At 37.4% G+C, this 21298-nt stretch overlaps 1 protein-coding gene across 5 annotated transcripts in view; it reads right to left on the minus strand.

The window, feature by feature from the left end:
- DDAH1 (dimethylarginine dimethylaminohydrolase 1) overlaps positions 1-21298 on the minus strand; it is a 125436-nt gene that overhangs the window by 56996 nt on the left and 47142 nt on the right. The window contains exon 1 of one of the 5 annotated variants that reach the window (XM_070486748.1): positions 10299-10391. The exons of the other annotated variants lie outside the window; for them this stretch is intronic. Coding sequence (XP_070342849.1) covers positions 10299-10301 — 3 coding nt within the window. The 5' untranslated portion in view covers positions 10302-10391. Of the gene's footprint in view, positions 1-10298; positions 10392-21298 lie in introns of those variants that run through there. 5 annotated transcript variants of the gene reach the window in all.

Genomic DNA, 21298 nt, shown 5'->3' on the forward strand with positions numbered 1-21298 from the left:
GCTTCATAACAAATCCATGAAGTAAATACTGTTTTCCCCACTGTTCTACAGATGAGGAAACTGAGAGCTTAAGTAACTTTCGAAGAGTCAGGCTGCAGAGTCACACACACCACACCCTCACTCTTAACCATTACACTCCTGCTGACTTTTCCTTTTTTTGGCATCTTTTTACCCTACACTCAGTGTGCTCTAAACTGAACTTATCTTTTCCCCAAACTTGCTGACGTCCTTACTTACCAGCTCAGTTAATGTCATCACTGTCACCAAGCTTGGAACCTTACAGTCATCTTTGATTCCTTTCTAATTTTTCACCTTCTCTACATTTCTACCACTGGAAAGGCTCTTGAACCCAGGTGCACTTCAACTTCCTAAATATGGTCTCATTCCCTGTTGCCTGGACAATTGTAAAGCCACATAACTGGTCTCCTCCTAATGATGTTCCCTTCTCCAATTCATCATACATACTGTAGCCTGAGTAATTTTCCTGAAACAATGGAAATCTCATTGGTCTAAAAACCTAAGCTTAACTAATATTCAAATTTAAAATTTTCTTTTAAATGTATAAAGTTTTTTTTTCAAAAATTACAATTCACAAATTGTGTGAAGTTGGTAATATTTTCCCTATTTCAAAGATGATGAACCAGGTCCCATGACATTAAGTACTATACAGTAGAAAATTTAAAAAACCACAAATACTGTCATATAAAAATGTTATTTTATTTTCTTATAATGAACATATTTTCTAGAGACAGAAAACAATCCAGGTAAATGCAGTCAAATCCACTAATTTCTCAATCATTTAAAATTTAAACTCAGTTAAATTGAGGTCCTTTCCCTTCCTCTCCACCTCTTTCTTTCTAGGTGAAATTCACACTGAGCATTTAAAACAAATCCTGTGCTGGTATCTTCCAGGATGCATAATCATCCCACCATAGTCCTGTATTCTTGGTCACTGACACTGTCATAGCTGAAATGGTCATACTCCCACTGGTCTCTGGTTACATCATCCATGCTTCCTTCTCTAGTTTTATATTATGGTCCTGAGTGTAAGATCCCTTTGCACTATTAGCTTCTCCTTTATCTCTCTGTCTGTCTGTCCGTCTGTCTCTCTCTCTGTCACACACACACACATACACTCACTCACACATCCTTTTTCTTTGCTTACTCATGGTGAAGGGATAGTAGACTAGGGATGGGTGTATGAACACCAAGGCCACAAGAGTACATGTGTCACAAGGCTGCAACCCAGAGTTTAGGATAGGATGTTAGCGACTTCTACCCTACTAAAGACTTTCCTCATCAACCCCTGGATTCCACGAGGTTTGAAGTCTCTCTGGGCTTTGCCAAATGCCCTTGGGTTACATGATGGTAGTGGATGGTGTCTTTGATAGGACGAGCCTAGAGGATCCCTTCTCCTGGTTTCCTCAATCATCTCAAAGAGCGGCAGTTCTTCCTGTTTGGGAGTGACTCCACCACTTATTAATCTCAGCCTCCACTTGGGTAAAACTGGGATAATAATATATGTTTGGTAAGGATTAGAGGTAAGGCAGGCACAAAATCTCTTATCTACATTTCTGAAATTTCAAATTTCTGAAAACCAAGAGTCTTTTTTATTTTAAATTTGATGGCAAAATCTGACCTGAACTGATGTGAAGGTATTTATAGACTTTATCTCTTTATTTACCCATTCTATGAATGAATGAATGAATAATATATGTGTTGCTGCATATATATTAATGTTTGATTACAAAGTGCTATCTCAGACCCATCTAGACATGATATGAAGTATAGAGTTTGCATGCTCCATTTCTTTTCAAAATCTGAAAAATTCTGAATTTTGAAACACATCTGGCCTTCTGGGCTTCACAGAAGGAATTGTGGACCTGAAAGATATTTTTTCTGGATATAGAATTCTAGATTGATGGTTTTCTTTTTTCCTTTTTAGCACTTAAAGACTGGCATTACATTGTCTTGTGGCCTGCATTGTTTCTAATGAGAATTCTGCTGTTCCTCTAAATGTGATGCATTTTTTCCCTCTGACTGCTTTTAAGATTTTCTCTTCATCGTTGGTTTTCAGTAATCTGACTGTAATATATCTTGGTTTGGTTTTCTTTATGTTTCTTGTGCTTGGGATTCATTGAGCATTTTAAATTTGTGTGCTTATAGTTTTCATCAACTTTGAAAAATGTTCACTCATTATTTCTTTATTCTTTAAATATTTTTTCTGTACTCTCTCAATCTCCAACTGTTCGTTTTTTTTAGTCTTTTTTCTCTCCATTTCATTTTGGAGTTTCTATTGCAATGTCTTCAAGTTCACTGATCTTCCTTTTGAGGAGGTCTAATCTGTTGTTAATCCCATCCAGTGTGTTTTCCATTTAAGATTTTTTTCCATTTCTAGAAATTTCATTTGAATCTTTAAAAAAAATATATCTTTAATGTCTTGCTGAGTTTCCCTTTACATCCTTAAGCATATTTATGAGATTTTATGATGGCTGTCCAAAGGTCCTTGCCTACCACTTCCATTAGCTCTATCATTTACATGTCTCCTTCTAGTGAATTGATTTTTCTCCTGAACATGGGTCATAATTTCCTGCTTCGCTACATGGCTGTAAATTTTTTATTAGATTCTGGACATTGTAAACTTTTACATTACTGGGTGCTAGATTTTACTGTATTTCTTTAAAGACTGTTGACTTTTGCTTTGACATGTAGTTAAATAACTTTTAGATCAGTTTGATCTTTTTGAGGACTGCTTTTAGGCTTTGTTATGGCAACTCCAGAGCAGTGTTTATTCTGGTATTGATTTCCCCTCACTACCTAAGGCATGGCTCTTCTGAGGCTCTATGCAATGCCCTGTGTATTCTGAGGTCTTTCCATTCTGGCTGTGGGAATATGAACCATTCCCATCTACGTGTGAGTTCCAGGAATTGTTTAGCCTATTTTCTGCTAGTTCTTTCTCCAGCCTTAGGTAGTTCCTATTATAAATACCCACACAAATTCTCAGCCAAAGACTGAAGGAAAAGTTCTGTAGATCTTTGGAATGCTCTCTCTATGAAGCCCCCTCACCTCCAGTACTCTGTCCTGGAAATTCTACCATCTTGGTCTCCCCAGACTCTGATCTTTGTCCTCCCAACTCAGTGAGACTACTGGGCTCTGTTCTGTTCCCTCTTCCTCCTCTGTGGCCTGGAAACTGCCTCCAGAGAGTAAGCTGGGGCAATTGTAGATCTCAGTTCATTTGTTTCCCTTCCCTCAGGGATCACGGTCCCATACTTCCTATTGTACATCATCTGAAAACCATTGTTTCATCTGGTCCAGTTTTCTAACTGTTTACAGAAAAAGGGAAATTTTTGTAGGCTTTCATGGATGGAAGTGGAAGGCTCAATCCTATACACTTAAACATTGTTACTTTGCTTCCCTGAAAACCTCTGGGACGATATTATATAATTTCTTATAACTCAAGTGACTGTTTTTCCCCAATAAAACAATGAGGACCAACATTTTCCCCCTTAACAAATAAATGGATGGTCTAGAAATCATTTCTTTAAGAATAAGCATAGTGACTCTTGATGATATTGGTGACATTGGCATGGGAAAGAGCAGACAGTTTTATCACACTCCTTTAGGATTTACTTAAATGTTACTTAAAATGTCACGCTCTAATATAGCTGTTAACTCTAGTAGAGCTCGGAGGCTAATTAAGGAGGCCATTTGTAACTATACAGAAGTCTGTCTCTGGACTGTGTTTGGGAGATGGACCTATAGCAAAGAGATTAACAAGCAAATTTAACCATCCTATTAAAATTAACAGAGACCCAGAAGCACAATTAATAATTGCTGCTGATTCTTCTCCTCTTCTCCTCTGCAATACCTATTTAAGCTCCTGAGAAAGGGAGCCTTGGTATGCCAGAGCACCTTTGCTGAAGGAGTCAAAGCCGTCAGCACAGAGCAAAGCAGCTAGAAACATGGAGCCATGGCTACACTCAGGGAGCTTCTCTCACTTGAAGCAATTCCAAATTTGGAACAGCTTGGGAAAAAATATTCCATTTGGGCCTGTTGAAGAAAACTAAGAACATCTTGGAAGAAAATACAGGTTTAGGAAAATAGGTACTAAGTTTTGTCTTAATGACCATGTACTTTAATAATTTACTTTTAGGAAAGCTGTCTCATTTTAAAACACATTTAAAAGAACATAACCCTATGGCCGAGTGGTTAAGTTTGTGCACTCCACTTCAGTGGCCCAGAGTTCGCCAGTTTAGATCCTGGGTGTAAACAACACACCGCTCATCAAGCCATGCTGTGGTGACATCCCACACAGTAGAACTAGAACGACCTACAACTAGCATACACAACTATGTACTGGGGCCTTGGGGAGAAAAAAAAAAAGAGGAAGAATGGCAACAGATGTTAGCTCAGGGCCAATCTTCCTCACCAAAAAAAGAAGAAAAAAGAGCATACTTTAAAAATGAAAGAACATTATTAAATTGGAAAATGTGCAGATCTCTTCCTCAAATCATTCTGCCACTGGGAAACATGTATGTTTGGACCACAAGGTCTTACCTAATGGCAGTTTACTCAGCAGTCAGGCCAGTCTCGCAAGGTGGCAGTCAAGGAGAGTAATTGAGTGCGTGGACATTGGAATCAGCCAGTGCTCATTTTGAATGTAAGATCAACCACTTACTAGTTGTGTGACCTTCAGACATTATTCAACCTCTCCAACTTTTGGCTCCTTGTTTTTTAAAGTGGAGATTATAATAGTAAATGTCTCATAGGGTTGCTGTGATGATTAAACAAAATATTGTGTTAAAAGCCTGTGTACAATGGCTGGCACATAGCAAAATCTCCATTTCAGCTGTTGTTACTGTTATTACTATTATAAAGAAAAAAAAAGCCCTGCCTCTTGAACACTAGCTTTGTAAATACAACTTAGATAAAGACAGTAAATGTTATAAACTACGAGATCATAGAAGTAATCTGAATGGTTGAGTGAAAAGTAATTATATAAAAATTTTAACCATGTCCATTGTTTTCCCTTAGAAACAAAACTGGCAGCATGGAGGAAAACAACATATTCAATCTGCCTCACCACCCGCTCTTTGTTCCCTTTCTAAATGTGTTGTCCAGAATCATTAGGCCCCTTAGTAAAGTATAAAATTATACTTTATATTAAAAACATTTATGACAATTTCATTATAAGAATCCATAGGCACCTGCTCTTTAACTTATCTGGATGTAGCACTCAGGAACATCCCAGTAGATACTACCATTCTAGGACAATCAATGGCTCTTTGAAAAATGACAAAAAGGAAGAACGTATCACCTTCACTGTGCTCCCGATGAAGCTAATTTTATCTACTTTTGACGCAGGATATTTGGTTTCCTGACTGACAGATGGCTTCTTTGTGACGGACCCACTGGCCCAGGATTCACTAAAAGGAATTCAAAGAGACAACCCCTGAGAGGCTGTGCAGCAAAGTGCTTAAGTTCACAAGCCTTGGAACGGAACAACTTGGTTCAAATCTTTGTTCTGATAGTTGTTAGTTGATTGGACAAGTTACCTATACTCTGAGCCTCAGTTCCCTCATCTGTAAAGTGGGCATTAAAAGTTGTTTTTACCTGATAAGGTTGTTGTGATGAACAAAACGGTATACATAAAGCACTCAGCATGATGCTGTGCCCACAGTAAATATTCAGTAAATATTATTTACTTACTATCTATTAAATTTTAGTCTGGCAGTCCACACAATCCATATGAAAAACTCACCACACCGACTATGCGCTGTTTCCATCACTAGTGATTTATTCATCCACTGAACTGACGTGTGCGGAGTGGCTGATGCTGGGTTAGGCCTGTGCTCTGTGCTTTACTAGGTTGAAATCTGCTCATCACGAGGGTCTTCACCAGAGTCTGCGAGCTCTCTAAGGGCATCTTTGCTCTCATGTCGACAGCTACATCACTACGGGTCCTGGCATGGTGCCTACCAGAGAGCAGATGCTACAAGTTTTTTTTGAATGGATAAATGAATATGGGATGAATGAATGATATGATACAAGGATAATTAAGGTGAACTCCTTGACCTCAGGGAACTCATGTTCTAGCTGGAGTTGGAATTCGGCCCCAAAAAGGGAAATGGAAGCAGGGAGGGTTATGGAGGAAATTTTAGGCAGTGGGGTCACCAAGAGTAAAACACCAAAGACTTCTATTACAGTTATGCTAATTTGGTTCAGCGATAATGGCATAGGAATGTGCAATAGAACTTGGCATTTCTAGATGACCTCTTAACTTCTAACAAAAAACAGAAGTATCTTTATTACTTATCATAGAAAAAAGAAACTGGTTAATTTTATATCTGAAGTCAAAAGATAGAAAGGAATATACTGTCCACGTTAGGTCAAGCCCAATCCTGCCCCAGGGTCCCTTGCCCTATTTGCTGGTGGTTAGGGGTGCCAATCACTATCCCACTCCTCTTCCTCACTCTATAGCTAATTAGCAAGAGACACAGGGCAAATGACGATCAGCTCTCAGCTTTATCCAGGGTCCCCTGGTAATGGCCAAATTAGAGAACTGGCGAGGTCTCCTACCTTCCAGTCAGAACTGAACACAGCCTTATCTGCAAGCAGGGCAAATCTGTTTTAAAAATCCAATTGCATCATCCTCCACTTCACTGATCTGTCCCAAGACATTCCACAAGGAAACAGGAAACAAAGGGGCAGGGCGTGCTCTGCTGAGCAAACAGGAAAAAGTGGAACCTTCTGAGGTAAACTGACCTGCCAATCCACTCAAAAATGTGGCTGAACAACAGGATTACCCACTTCCTGCCATGGATCAAAGGACCAGAATGGTTCACTGCAGTGGTCTCCCTAAGGAAGCATGAGCAAAAGAAATAAATGGTCCTTGCCTCTTGTACTCTTCGTGCAGCTTTTTATTCAGGAGAGAGAGGATCCTATACTGTTTGTGGGTGAAAGAGATGCCTGTTCTTCTGCTATACATAGCAGAAAGCCCAGTGTTCTGATTTATTTTATCTCTAACTAGGAAGTACTTGATAAGACAAACTTACTGGCTGGTAATAACAAATATCCTAAAACCAAAGTTATTTTACTGTTTATTTTTCTTATAAGTAATCATAAGGGGGAAACGAAATCTTGGTTGCCTGGCTGTGCAGTTCTCAAACAGCTCATATTGGAGACAACACAAGGAAATAATATTGCCTAAGTTTAACACATTTTATTGAGATTCTATTTTGGTCATGAGGAGTCTAAATACAGGAACTTATGTTTTTTTGAGATTGCTTCTCTGTCAGCCCTGGGAAAGGAACAGAACTGTGGGGTTGTGAAGGCCTACTGGTTTTTCTTTTTTTTGTCTATCTGCCTGAGTAGACTCAAAGATTTTTTTTTTCCCTTTGGAAAAGCTTGGCCTTGTTTTGCTGTATCCCAACCACTTTTTCATAATAAAATCTTGGGCTCATTAGCACAGTTTTTCAAAAACAATCAGGGAAATTTTTTGAAGAACGCAGTCCACTCCTTCAGAAATTCTAAAATGTACATCTGAATTAAGAGAGTTCACTTAATGTAACACTGAATTCAGTGAATTGCACCTACTATAGAAATATGATAGATGATGCTATTTTTAGCATCACACACTGTCCACATGGGGTGCCCAAGAGGAAATTCCTCTCTCAACTTAGTAGTAAGCACATTTTCGCTTCTCCTCAATAACTGATTTGCCTGTATCTTGGGGTTCTTGCAGGCTGAAACACCTACGAGGATCTCCCCTTAATGCCGGCAGTAAGAAAGCTTAGACTGGAATCTGTGACCCACCTATCACAGTGTGCAGATCATGCATATCATTAAGTGCATTCCCTGTGCGACCTGATGCCACCTTATTTTCTTCGTTTATTCCTATTTTGATTGATTCTATCTTATATTTTACATATCCTTCGAAGGTGTCTCATATGCCTTCTGCAGCATGATGATGCATAATGAAAAACAGAACAATGCAAAGCAGAGATATGATCCACGCCCACAATGTGACTACACTCTTCAAAGATGTGGCCAACAAATGTCTGGGCTTTCTAAAGCTTTACCTATACAACGCCAGAACACTGGGCTGAAAAGTGAACACTAGACTGACACTCCCTTTCATCAGTGAGTTTTGGTGCTGTGTAGAAACTGTCTTTGAGCTCTTAAAAGTAGCTATGATGACATACTGTATTGACACAGTGTAACAACAAACTGACAGGAACATTTCCTTTTTCCAAGAGACTACAGTTCCAAAAAGAGAAGGGAGAATACTATGGAAACTTGAAATTCATTAAAAGAGAAATCTTCCATTATCGACACCTTCTTTTTACCTGGATTTATTCACTTTCTGGAAGCATAAAAGAATGACTAAATAAATCAGAAATACTAAAGACAGGTCTAACAGCATATACAGAATAGCATGGTTAATATTTACCTTAAGGAAAAAAGGTTCCAATGAGGCCAAAATACAATTTTACTTTGAATTTTAAGAGAAGCAGCTTTTGAGTTATTTTTAAACTACTATCATTCAACTGTAGAATCAGATATTGTTATATGTAAATTTTAAAAAAGAAGCACTATTACTATCTTATTTGAAAGAAAATATTTTCATAAATTGTTTTGTACCTAATTCTTTTTTAATGTGTTTTGAAAGTGTAGTCTTTTAAAAATTCACCTCCTCTTTCTTTCTTCCAGCCAGTCTAAGTCTGAATTTTTTTTCCTCAATCAGTCTTTCACCTAATAGCAAAGGAAACTACTTTCCAAAATTTTTTATAGACAAAATATTTTTAAAAGACAGTATATGTGAATTTCCCACACTGTTTTAGACTCAGATTAATTTGACAATTTCTTCTTAAATCTATAATTTCAGTTATAAATACTAAGATATACCAGTGCTTTGTGGATTTTCTGATCTAAAGTTTCATTTCTAGAAAACACAATTAACTAAGAAAAGTCTTCTCAGAATTGTCGTTTTTACTCCAAAAATATTAGTTTAACCTTAACAGACACCTGCTCTCTTAAGAGAGCTGTGTATGTGCCCATGGAGGAGTGCCTGTTCAAAGTGATAAGAAGGAATCTGCGTGCCTTGGCAGTGGGCTGGAACACTCCCTTAGGGCCTCCTAGGGTTTGATCAGGAGACTAATGATAGTGAGTTTGAGGGAATTATTCCCTTGGACATGTAAACTCCCGGGTTTACCAAACAGAATTATAGAAAAGAAGTAAAACAAAATAAAATAGTTACATCCAAGAAAATCTGAGAAGAATGATTCAAAACGTGCAAGACACACTGTACTTAAAACATACTTGAAGGCTCATTTCTATAAGGGCCGCCTAAACATCCCCAAGCTTTACTATTCAGGAATCTTATTTCCAGGCACAGCATCCTGGAGCATTTGCAATCTTTCAATTGGAACTCTCAGTACTTCAGTTTAAAAATAGTCTAAAGTTAGAAACTGAAATACTGATCTATTTTTCAACCCCCAAGTTGCTCCTTGGTCAATATGTGAACATTTCTGAACAAAGAGATCCCTTAAGCTTGGCTGTGGTTCAGGCGAGTCCTAAACTTATTAAAGGGAAAATAACTTATTCACAAAAGAAAAAATTGTCTCTATCCTCAGTTGGAAAAGATCTATTTTCCTCTTTATGCTGAATTATGTATTAATTCAGTTCAAATTTTATTTTGGACCCTTCATCTGTAATTTAACATAGTTGTTAAAATAAATGGATGCTTCGTCTATTTTATGTCAAGTTGTTTACTAGAAAAACAATTTAATGGGTAGAACCATAAAATATAGTTTCCCTTGTGTGATTGCTTACAAATGGATACATGTACTCTTGGCAAAATTTACATGTTACATTTTAACAACATAATTGCTGACAATAAAACACTTTAGTTAATACAAAACAATTTCTATATCTTAAATCATACTATATTCCTCCTGCTACTTTTAATAGGATAAGAAACCTTTCTATAACTAGTTTTTAACAGTAAATTTCTAGAATATTTCAAAGCCCACACGAAAGAAGGAAAGATTTATGGAATTTTCCTTTAAGAACTGCATATTGTATTTCACAAATAAAGCTAATCAGAAAAATGCAGAGCAACATTACAATTCATAAGTATTAAGAATTCATCCATCTCGCAGATCTACTTCTTAGAGGATGCCACCCGGTCCTAATGACCCATCATTATACATGAAACTGCTACCTATAGGACTACAGGTGACAAACCCTGCAAGACCACATTCTAGAAGGTACTGCTAAGCTTCATTTGTCCTTACCATAGCTGACTGCCATCAAACTGCCATCCAAAACTGCTTTAGGGAAGCAGTTCCTTTGCAATCTTTTCAACAGATCCCCTGTTTTAACATCCACCTGTGTTCCTGCAGAACAGTCTGACCCGGATTGAGCCATGGAGCAAATAATAACACTAACTGCAACTCCAGACAGAAAAAAATCGAAGTTAATTTTCCAGACTCTTGTGGGAATACAGAGCATGTCTGCTGAAACTGAATCCAAGAGTTCAATGATATTGTAGACTCAAGTATTTCTTTATATTCCACGTAATGGCTTTTCCGTTCTTGGTGTTTTATAACACACGACTGAGCCATGATTTAGAAAGTGAGGAAAATTCTCCCTCTTTCTCCCTCCTTCTTTCTCTCTCAAGTTGAATTATACAAAAATTATAATTGCAAAGTAAAATGCCAACAGAAAGCCACAAGAGTTGTTCCATGTAGTGCTCTCACTGAATGCCACCACTGCAATTTAAGTCAGCGTATGCCGATTTTCTTTATTTTGTGGGAACGTCATTTCTTTAGGCATTAAGCCTAAACTTCTTTCCTCTGGGTTTCATTTTGCTTCATTTTTGCCAGGGAATGACCAACTCTACAATCCGCCCTAGGAGAGCCTGAGTTTATTACATCCTCACTCTGTCATTTTCAACTCTGTTTTGTCTTCTCTTGGCAAAGACAAACATGTTCTTTTGCTGACACTACTGTTAAGCTACACGAGGCCTCCTTTTTTTAATGCAGGGGCTACCAGATTCTCTATCAGTTCTATCCAGCTGCCATTTCATATTATTCTGAGAGCAGAGATGCTAACGATACTCTTCAGTTTAATTCAATAGATAGGCCAAATGGGTTTGATTCCATTTGGTCTACAATCTAGCATAATAAAGATTGCCTAAAGGAAATAGGGTTTAAACTGTTTCTAAGATTACAGAGGGAAATAGTCAAACACCTGAGAAAAAGATCTTGTTTTTCCCCGAGATTAAAAAACTTACTGCAAAAATAATGTACTTGGTTCTATAAAGGGTGTACATCATCAAATGTTAGCACAGACATGGAGATATTTCCTCTAAACAAACACAGGTGTCAGGAAGCTTAAGCATATAAATAGGGTCACTCCTAATTTTTCTGTAAGTTTGCTTTAAAGTCTTAAAAAGTAATAACGTTCTGGATCAACAGAACAGAGCCAGCACTAAGGTGTGGTTCAGTCCCGGCTCCACATTTGGCTGGGGGAAATAGTGAGTCCTTGGCTGAAATTAAAATACCTTCAATGAAGTCCTGCATTACAGCAGTGACTACTAAACTGGAGATAGCATGTTGGAATAGAGGTCTTAAAAGAAGCTAGGGTCTGCAATGAGAAACAGAGGACCTTAGAGAGAGAGGAGATGCAAGAAGCCAAGAAGCATAATGGTTTGCTTTTCTGCAAGAAAGAAGGCCAGGGTGCACGACTCTTCCATGTGCTACTATCCCAGGCTCTCCAACGCGAGATTCATGATCTCCCCCACTCACCTAAACACATCTCTTTTCAAATTACAAGTAAAACAAACACTAATGTTGCCAACTTAAAACAAACAGGGTTTGGTTGTGAGCATTGAAGAGCATATTGATATTAGCCTCCAATGGTGTTAGAGAAGCTGAGAACTGACATTTATCCAGGAGCCACTATGCGCCAGAGCTATGACGCTTCCTCATTTGAATCCCATGACAACCGATGAGGTGTGCATTATTATGTTATTTTACAGATGTGTCAGTTGGGGCCCAAAGAAGGTAAGAAACTTGCTCAAGGGCACACCATTTATAACACAGAGCAGCCAGGACTGCAACGCAGGCCTGTCCAACTTCAAATCCTATGTTCTATCTTAAAAGCTTCATCCTCATGAGAGATTTAGGGAATACAAGTTTATCCTGGGAAAATAAGGAATAGACCCAACTCCAAAGACTTTAAAAATGCTTGTTTTTAAGATTCGTTATGCTCTCTTTCTTTCTTTCTTTTTTTTTTTTAAAGATTGGCACCTGAGCTAAAACCTATTGCTAATCTTCTTCTTCTTCTTTTTTTTAATGCTTTTTCTCCCCAAATCCTCCCAGTACATAGTTGTATATTTCAGTTGTGGGTCCTTCTAGTTGTGGCACGTGGGATGCTGCCTCAGCGTTGCCTGATGAGTGGTGCCATGTCCGTGCCCAGGATCTGAACCAGCAAAAGCCTGGGGCACCAAAGCGGAGTACGTGAACTTAACCACTCAGCCACGGGGCCGGCCCCTCTTTCTCTTTCTTTTTTTAAAAATTTTTAGTCCAAATTATCCTTTTTGTCTCATCAAAATGAAATATTAACCTCTGTGATAAATAATGGGATTCTCAATAATGTGAAATCATCACCAAGTCCAAAAATAAGATAAATGAAACAACTGTCATACGTTTTAAAACTTGAAATATTCAGGAAGGATACATATAGAATGTAATATACTTTACATATTCAAAAATAGCAAGCTGAAAAAATTACATTCCATTCTTTTACGGTAGTTTTTTATTTTTACATTAAGAAAAACTATTATATCAAAGCTTTAAAATAACATGCTAAGTTACACAGAAAGTCTTTATGACTCAAAGAGAAACACTGAAAATTAGAGTATATTTTATAAAAATAAAAGAAAACCTTCTTCATTTGAAACATATAAGAACAAACACACATTGTATTTCTATAAAAGAGTTTGGACCTTCCTAGCTGAGTTTTTGTTTTTGGTGCATGTGTCCACTTTTTAAATGCTTCCATTTCCTCCACACAAATACTTCTGAAGAGTTAGGAACAGGAAGTTTTCTCTTGTATTGTCCCAAATAGAAAGTCCTCCAGCTGCACATCAACTTTCCCATTGACCCAGTACTAAAGTTCTAGGCAGTTTTAATTACTAATTTAGGAAAGATGAGACATTTGAAAATTTAATACATTTTGCCCTTTTTATAGACCATGTAGAATGAAGCCTCAGTATGCTTGAAAAATCTCTTAGCAACTGAGAGTGGAGCTGGCCAACAATGGATGATTCATTGATTTAGCTTGAGTGTGCAGGAATGTCTGCCAAAAGGTCTGAATAAACTCACATTGCTAGACTCTATGGTAAAACGTACTCTGACCTCTTTTAAAACTCTATCAGAGCGGAAAGTTAAACTTGCAGCTTTCCAGCAATTCACTGGCATCTGGAAATATGTTTGAATTATAATATCTTGCTTTTATAACAAATCAATAGATATGCTCACATTATCCTTTTCACCTAATTAGACAATAGCAGCTACTAATTGGAGATTTCCAAGAGGACACCACTGTGTTTTTAAGCACTAAAAATAATGGTTGCTCATTCAATTTAAATCTGAAAGGAGGCTTTTTGAAATCTGAAACTGAAAGACCTGATTGTTAGTTGTTTGTAGTATTGACCCGAGGATTATGCAAGATTACCCCAAACAATAATTTGTACGTTTAAATTGGTAAATATTGTGCAACAGATCCCCGGTATCTGTCAGTATAAGCATATATGTAGAGATTATACCAGAATAGCCTGTCTTATGTTTACATAAAATTCAAAGAGTTCATTTCTTTTGATTACATCTGTCACTTGTCTCCTCCAACATCCTTTTTAGGGGTAAGTATTATTTCTCCTGCTTTAGAGCTGGAAGATGATGCACAAGGAATTTAAATTGTTTGCTTGACCTCACAGCTATTCAAACACAGATCTAGGATTAGAACATAGATTTTCTAGTTTAAAATTGGGTATGAGATCTATTGTACCACTTCACCAATCACAACTTCAGCAGCATTAATAAAAATAATTCATGAAACTAAATCCTTCTTTCCCAGTGTTGGACAGACTTACTTTCCAATTTCTTTTGTTCTTGACAAACACAAGCACAGAACAAGGAATTTTCTGCCTTGAAAGAACTTTGCTTTTGGCTGCTTCACTTCCTCTTCCTCCTCCTCCTTCTCTTCTTTTCCCTCTTTCTTTTTCTTGCATTTTTGGGGGGGTAAAATATTCAAATAATAAAGATTAACTGAAAGATGCCCCCTCCACATCTGGTCTTTCCCTCAGAGGTAACTAGTCTTATCAATGTAGAGTATTCTCTTTCACACTGTTTTCTAGTCATTTACATGAATTACATCAACACATATAAAATACATAATTTTGATTTGTGTTTTTTTCTGTTTAACATATTGTCACATTGTTCTACAAATTACTTCTTTAAAAAATCACTTCTTGGAAATGTTTCCAAACTTGTACATATAAATCTACTTCATTTTAAAAATTGCTAAAAAGTATTTTATAATACTCACTTTACTTTCTGAAATGGGGCAAATTACACATATCCACTAAAAAGGTAGCTGTTCTTCCAGCATAAACTAGATGGACAAACAGAATGAAACAGAAATATATGAAAAAGTAAAAATGAATGAGGATATTCAGTTTAATTTTTTACTTACTTCACTGATGACAATTCTATGTATCTGACAGCAGCAGAAGCAATGAATGGGCTTGTTACACTGGACAATTTGGACCAACCAGTAAAAACTGAGTAGTAAAGTGGAGAAGATGGAGATTTTGCAAGAAAGGGTCCATGCCAACCTGAGGATCACAACAGGTGTAGAGAGCTTTGTGGGGAAAAATCAAATAAAACACACAAGGTCCCTGCCCTCAGAGAGCTAAGAGCCTAACTCTAAATACATCCCAACTTCACCTCCTCCTCTCCATTCCCATAGTCACTGTTAGTCCAGACTCTCTGCATTTCTGGCATAAACTATTGCAGGAGCCCCTAAATGGCTTCACCAAGTCCAGTGTTTTGACTTTCTAAGCTAGACAGAGATATGCCCAAACAGCAAGATCTGATCGTGTCACTGCCCTAATGAAACACCTCCAGTATTTTCTGTTAAACTACAATGCAGCACAAAGCATAATCATCTCAGCTAGGCATTCATAGTCTTACCTCCCATTCTTTTTCTCTTGTTACTTTAAGTTCTGCTCACATTAAACTTCCTACTGTTCCATAGAGATTCTCTGTCACACCTCTATGCTTTTTCACATTCTGCCTAAAATATCCTTCAGCTTTCTCCATCTGGAACTTCTACTCAGCATTTTAGACCCAGCTCAAACATTGCCTCTTTCATGAAGGGCTACCTAACTCCCACAGCAGTTACTTACTTCTGTGCTCCCAAAGCAGTTTGCTTTCACCTCTGTAATGGCATTTCATGCTGTAGCAGCATTATTTGTAATGAATATATGAGCTTTCAACCATGTTTATAGGAAATAGTACTTTCCGTTTAAAAGCAATTTTGAGGATCCTATGCTAAGTTTTTATCAAAACTTAAGCTATCAGTCATGACTCTCTGCTCCACTAGTCTTCATCCCTACTTGAGTTGTTGGATTAAAAGTTAACTAAGGCAGATCCAATGCCTATCGTAATCATAACAATTCTCCTTATGTCTATTCCAACATAGACTATGAGAAGATAGATCTGAAGCAATTTCCTTAATGTTTATTTCCTTTTGAAAAAAGGGAAAATGAGATTAACACTGAAAATTTATCGCTTAGGTACTGAATATGATTTTGTTTAGAATGCATAATTTGAATACATTTTTAAAGATAATTTTACAGTGGTAGGTACAACCTGGTCCTAAGAATATTTTGATTCTCAATTTTACTTACCTTTATCTCATAAATAATTAAGTCTTTGCTTTTCTGATGGAACACCAAAGCAAATAAACCAAAGAGAAATATCTCTTTGCTTCTAGTGTAACAATCTTGGGGAATATGGACCAACAAGGAGCAAGCACTCTGATGAAGGAGATGCTACAAAATTGTAGAGTCACCATCAAAGGGGGGTAGACAGCATTATTCATCCATAGGGCTGAGATAATGTCTTGAGACCCAACTCTATACAACTATATTCTTCATAGGTCCTCTGACCAAATGCCTGGCAGGGATCCATACCGGCCACACTTGATCTAGCCCACAAGTTATCACGGCATCACAAAAACCACTGCAGGACGTGTGAAAATGTTCAGCCACTGTCATCCATGAAACAGACAATAGCAGTCTGATGGAGATGCAGGAGTCTAAGAAATAGCCATCAATTGTTAGGAATTGTCTGAATTAAATATTCACACAGTTTTTTAGAATAGAATTGTTGCTTAAAGAAAGGTAGGTTTGAGTTGTTGTTTTTGTTGTTTGGGCATGGTTTTAAAAATAGTTACTTGACCATGTAGTTAGAGAAGCTAGAACAAAGAATTATAAATTAAACGTCTGGAATGATGGTAGTAAGTAGCTGAGAGAAAGATTTTAAAAACAAACTACAAGTGTTAAGGTCAAGTAGGACCAAGAGAAAAGTTCATATAACTGGAAAAACAATTATAAAGATAACAGACTTGCCTTAAGTAGGGTGTTCCTTTGCCTGAAAAAGTAATTGTTGACCCTGATGGGGAGACTGATGCTGTGTTGATTATCACATTGTGTTGTCACTGTGTCTTTTATTTCTGGATCTCAGCCCTTAGCAAAATGGCTGCTCAGTGTACATCTGTCTAGATCCAGATGCCAGGACAGCAGACAATTAATTCTACTGGTCCCTAAATACAAAGACTGTGAAAGAGACATCTGCAGTTCCTGATAGCTGCCATGATGACAGCTGCTGAGCCATTTGAGGGTAAATGTATTTCACTATCATTCTGAGACTCCCCATGGAGACTGCTGCTGAGGATTCCTTAGAAGTATTCTGGTCATGCTGGCTTCTGCTCTGAAAGGGAAGACTCTTAAGAAACCAGAGAAAGATCAGCTGACACCTCTGCCTCAGCACTGTAGAGGCCAACCAATAGCTGGAAAAGGAATGAGAAAAGGATGAAAGCAGAACCTCTGCCCTACCCAGGCCTGGAGGAATTTTCTGTACTGATATCATCAGGGCTTCCTTCTAAATTATCCTGCCAATGTATAATGTACTTGTAAAATTTAGGAGAGAAAGAGGCATTGGACTGATTTTTTCATTCCTACATGTAGCAAATCCCAGGCATAGTGCCAGTGGTAGGAAATAGAACATATATTTTAAAAAATTAATTTAAAACCTTGTGTTTTAAGACATGGGATAGTCTCTCATTTACTATAAACTGTTTGTATAATTTAACTCTAACTGACAATAAGAATTTATTGAGTGTGGAGGCTACTACCTCATGCTAGATGCCCTAATGCTACTTGTTAAATGATACAAATGAACATAAAAATAATCAGTCTGCTGTTGGAACACACTGAAGTTCACCTTTTAGGATTGTTTCCCCTCCTAACAAACCAGAATGTCCCCTTCACTCAGGGCAGGACTGCCTTCCTAGGACTACACTCTCTTGTCATTATTGCCTCTGTGCATTTGCTTAGTCATTTGCCCCATCTAAAAAGTCTTTCAATTGGTGAGATGTAGCTCCAAAGTCTCCCTTCAGTTCTCTCCTGATCTCACCTCTTTCCGCCCTCACGTTGAGGGCATCTGTTGACGATCCCTCTGCCATCAGCTGGAGGGAGATGAGGTGGACAGAGAGGACTTTCTCTCCATTCTTGGGAAAGCACAAAGTTGGTTCCCTAGGGAGCGATAAAACTTCTCAAGAAGAACACGGACAGTGAACATGTACAAAATAATTTGAGGAAAGGTTACTTTGTTAATGTATTCTGGAACATACAGCTGGATTAAAATGTAAAATAAGTTAATCACTGTGAATACTTTGCTAGAAGAATTAATAAAATTAAAGAATTTTTAAATGTCTATAACATTACATAATAGAACCCACATATCACCTGGCTCCATGACTATCACCATTATCGAGCTACAATTATTTTTTATGGAATTAAGGAAATTTAGTGCCCTTTAAACAAGTGAACTGAATCTCTGATAATCAGGAAGCAAAAGAAACTGACTTATAGATTTACCCTATCAGGACACTGGATCCCAGTTGCAGGGACCTGTGCCTTCGCACACATTTTTTGCAGCTGCTGATATGCTTCAGAGCCAAAGCTGAGCTTTGAAAATCTGGATTCCTGTGTGTTGTGATAATCAGCTGGGGTTTGGAAACGTCTTCAAAAATCTAATGCTCTGGCACTTTAACAAGGCTTCTGAAAAAACAATTTAACATCTGGAATCAAGTATTTTGTGGAAGTCCAAGACCAACAGAGCAAAGAACATTTCTTTCAGTAACCGTTAAAATGGGGCACTTCCCTCTCCTTCATCAAATAAATGGGTTGATTTTGTAAAGATCCTGAGGTAGTTTATAATAAGTAAAATATGGAACAGAAACAAGGTGTAGAAAATTGGATGCTGTAGATACTCATCACTGAAAGTCTTTCCCAAATATGCATCTTTATTCTTTTATACCATTTTCTCTTCCAAAATTCAATTCTGAAAAAGTAACAAGCTACTGAAGTCACGCATCCTTCATCTAGTCTTTTTAAGAAACTGCTGAGTGAGGATGAGTAAAGAATCCATAGAGTTCATCTTCCACTTTTTCCTACATGCTTCAGACGAAGGAAAAGACAATGACTGAGCATGTGTATTCCTTAAGTCTCTGGACATCCAGGCACTCAGATCAAATGCAAAAAGTGGCTCTTTCTACTGAATGTTTACTAATGCTCTACAGAGTTTTAGATATTGTTTAAAGCAAGATATCAAAATGTGTTCCTTACTAAAATAATAATAAATGATATCTATTAAGGGTTTAATATGTGTCAGGCACTCTGCTTTTAACTTCCAAAATAATTATTATGCTTTTCCTTTTATGATGAGTAATTAATACAGTGGTAGAGTGGCACTGCCATAGAAAGAGACAAATAGAACAATGAAATAGAAGGGAAAACCCAGAAACAGACCAACACATATACATAGGAACATGACTCATGACAAAGAAGGCATTGTAGATTAGCAGGTAAAGGAGAGATCATTCAATAATGATGCCAGAAGAGTTAGTTCTCCACATGGGGAAAAAAACTAAAAGGAAAGAAATTGGATCCCTTCTCATACAATATATAAGAATACGTTTCAAATGGAAGTAAAGTCTTAAATTTGGAAGGCAAAACTCTAAAGCTTTTAAAAGACAATATAAGAAAAGGGATCTGACCACATTAAAATTAAGAGCTTCTGTTCATTAAAAAAATGCCATAGAGTAAAACGTCAAGCCACAAATTTGGAGACAATATTTGAAAATATATAACCAACAAAAGATGTTTCCAGAATATATAAAGAATTCCTGTGACAAAGGAAAACAACCCAATGGAAAAATGGGCAATAGATAGGAAGATATTTCAAAGAAATGGAAGAGAGACCCAAACAGTGCCTGGCACATGGGAGGTACTCAAACAGGATTTGTTGAATGAATGAAAACACAAATGGTCCATAAACATATGAAAAGATATCCAACCTCACTGGTGATCAGGGAAATAAGAATGAAAATCACAGTGGGATACCATTTCATACTCAGTACACTGGAAAAAATTAAAATCAGATGATATCATGGGTTGGAGGAGATGGGATGTAATGGGCACTTTTATCCACTGCTTGTGGGAACATAAATAGGAACAAATCACTTTGGAAAACATTTTGGCTTTACTTAGCATAGCTGAAAATATATGTACCTTACAACCCAGGTCTACTCCTAGATATCTACCTGAGAGAATCTCTTCTACATGTAGCCTAGGAGACATGTTTAAGACTATAAATCGCAGGACTGCTCATTATAATAGCAAGAAACTAGAAACAACCCAAACGTAAATTAGCAGTAGAATGGATGAATAAATTGGATATGTTCATACACTGGAATACAGGACACAGTAACGTTAAACACAAGAAGTCACACAGAAAACATGAAGTACGATTCTATTTATGTGAAGTTCAAAAACAGACAAAACTAAACACTATTTTATTTTGGAGGAAAATACATAGGTGATTAAATTATCAAGAAAAACAGGGGACTAAGTTAATATAAAATTCAGATGAGCAGTTACCTCTGTGGGGAGGACTGTGGTTGAGGCGGGGTCTTCAGGGGCTTTCTAAGTTTTGATTTCTTAATTTGTGTAATAAATACACGTGTTCACTTTACTGTTTTTCTTTAAGCTGTTTAGTTATGTTCTGTAACACTTCTGAGTGTAAAATATATTTTTAAATAATTTTAAAAAATCCTATGAGCTGCATTTTCAAATAAATCAAACTCTACCTTAATCCTACCATAGGAATTATCAATTGATAATTTATATCAAAAAGGCATAGTAAATCAAATAAAATAATTCCCTGATTTATCTACGTTGATATTCATGCTTTTGAGTTTTGTGATTTTGGTTTCCTTCTACAAATAGTATGTGATTAGTTTATCTGCGGGAAAATGCTCATGAAGTTAATAACACATTCCCAAACGATATTTATTTTAAAAACAGGTATCTCTAATTTCTGCAAAAGAAAGAGTTTAGAACAGTGTAGTCAGATCTGGAGTGGATGAGACTGCGCAACTGGTGTGTTTAACCAAGGTTCTCTCAGGAGCTTTTACTGGCTAGTGTTCCTAGATGTAACACTACGCAAGATGACGTTGGATTTTATCTTATTTTCTAGAAGACAATTTTTGTGGATGAAACCCACCAACTGTGAAATGATCAAATTACCAGGTGAAAAAAATGTGATTTTAGTAAAGGGACTCTGTCAGCACCTGGAGATGAAATCTGAGGCTTCCATAGCCAAGCTGGCTGGGCTGTAAGGCTGTGTGGAGCACAGCGTGCAGCCAGGAGCTGGCTCTAGCCAAGGACAGCTGCCTCCTGGCAGGGCTGGGTCAGTCCTCTGCTGGGTGAGTGGGAGGGGAGGAAAGGGAAGCCAGGCCTGTGGTCAAGAGCCCCATTCACAGAGAGGCAAGTGGGTTCAATATGCTTGCATTCTAGGAATCTTGGTCCCCATCCTTCCCAGCATGCCAGTCTGATTCCCAACGTCACCACCCCCAGACCCTCCAGATGTTGACATGT

Source organism: Equus asinus, chromosome 16 (assembly GCF_041296235.1).
Source record: "Equus asinus isolate D_3611 breed Donkey chromosome 16, EquAss-T2T_v2, whole genome shotgun sequence".
Lineage (NCBI taxonomy): Eukaryota > Metazoa > Chordata > Mammalia > Perissodactyla > Equidae > Equus > Equus asinus.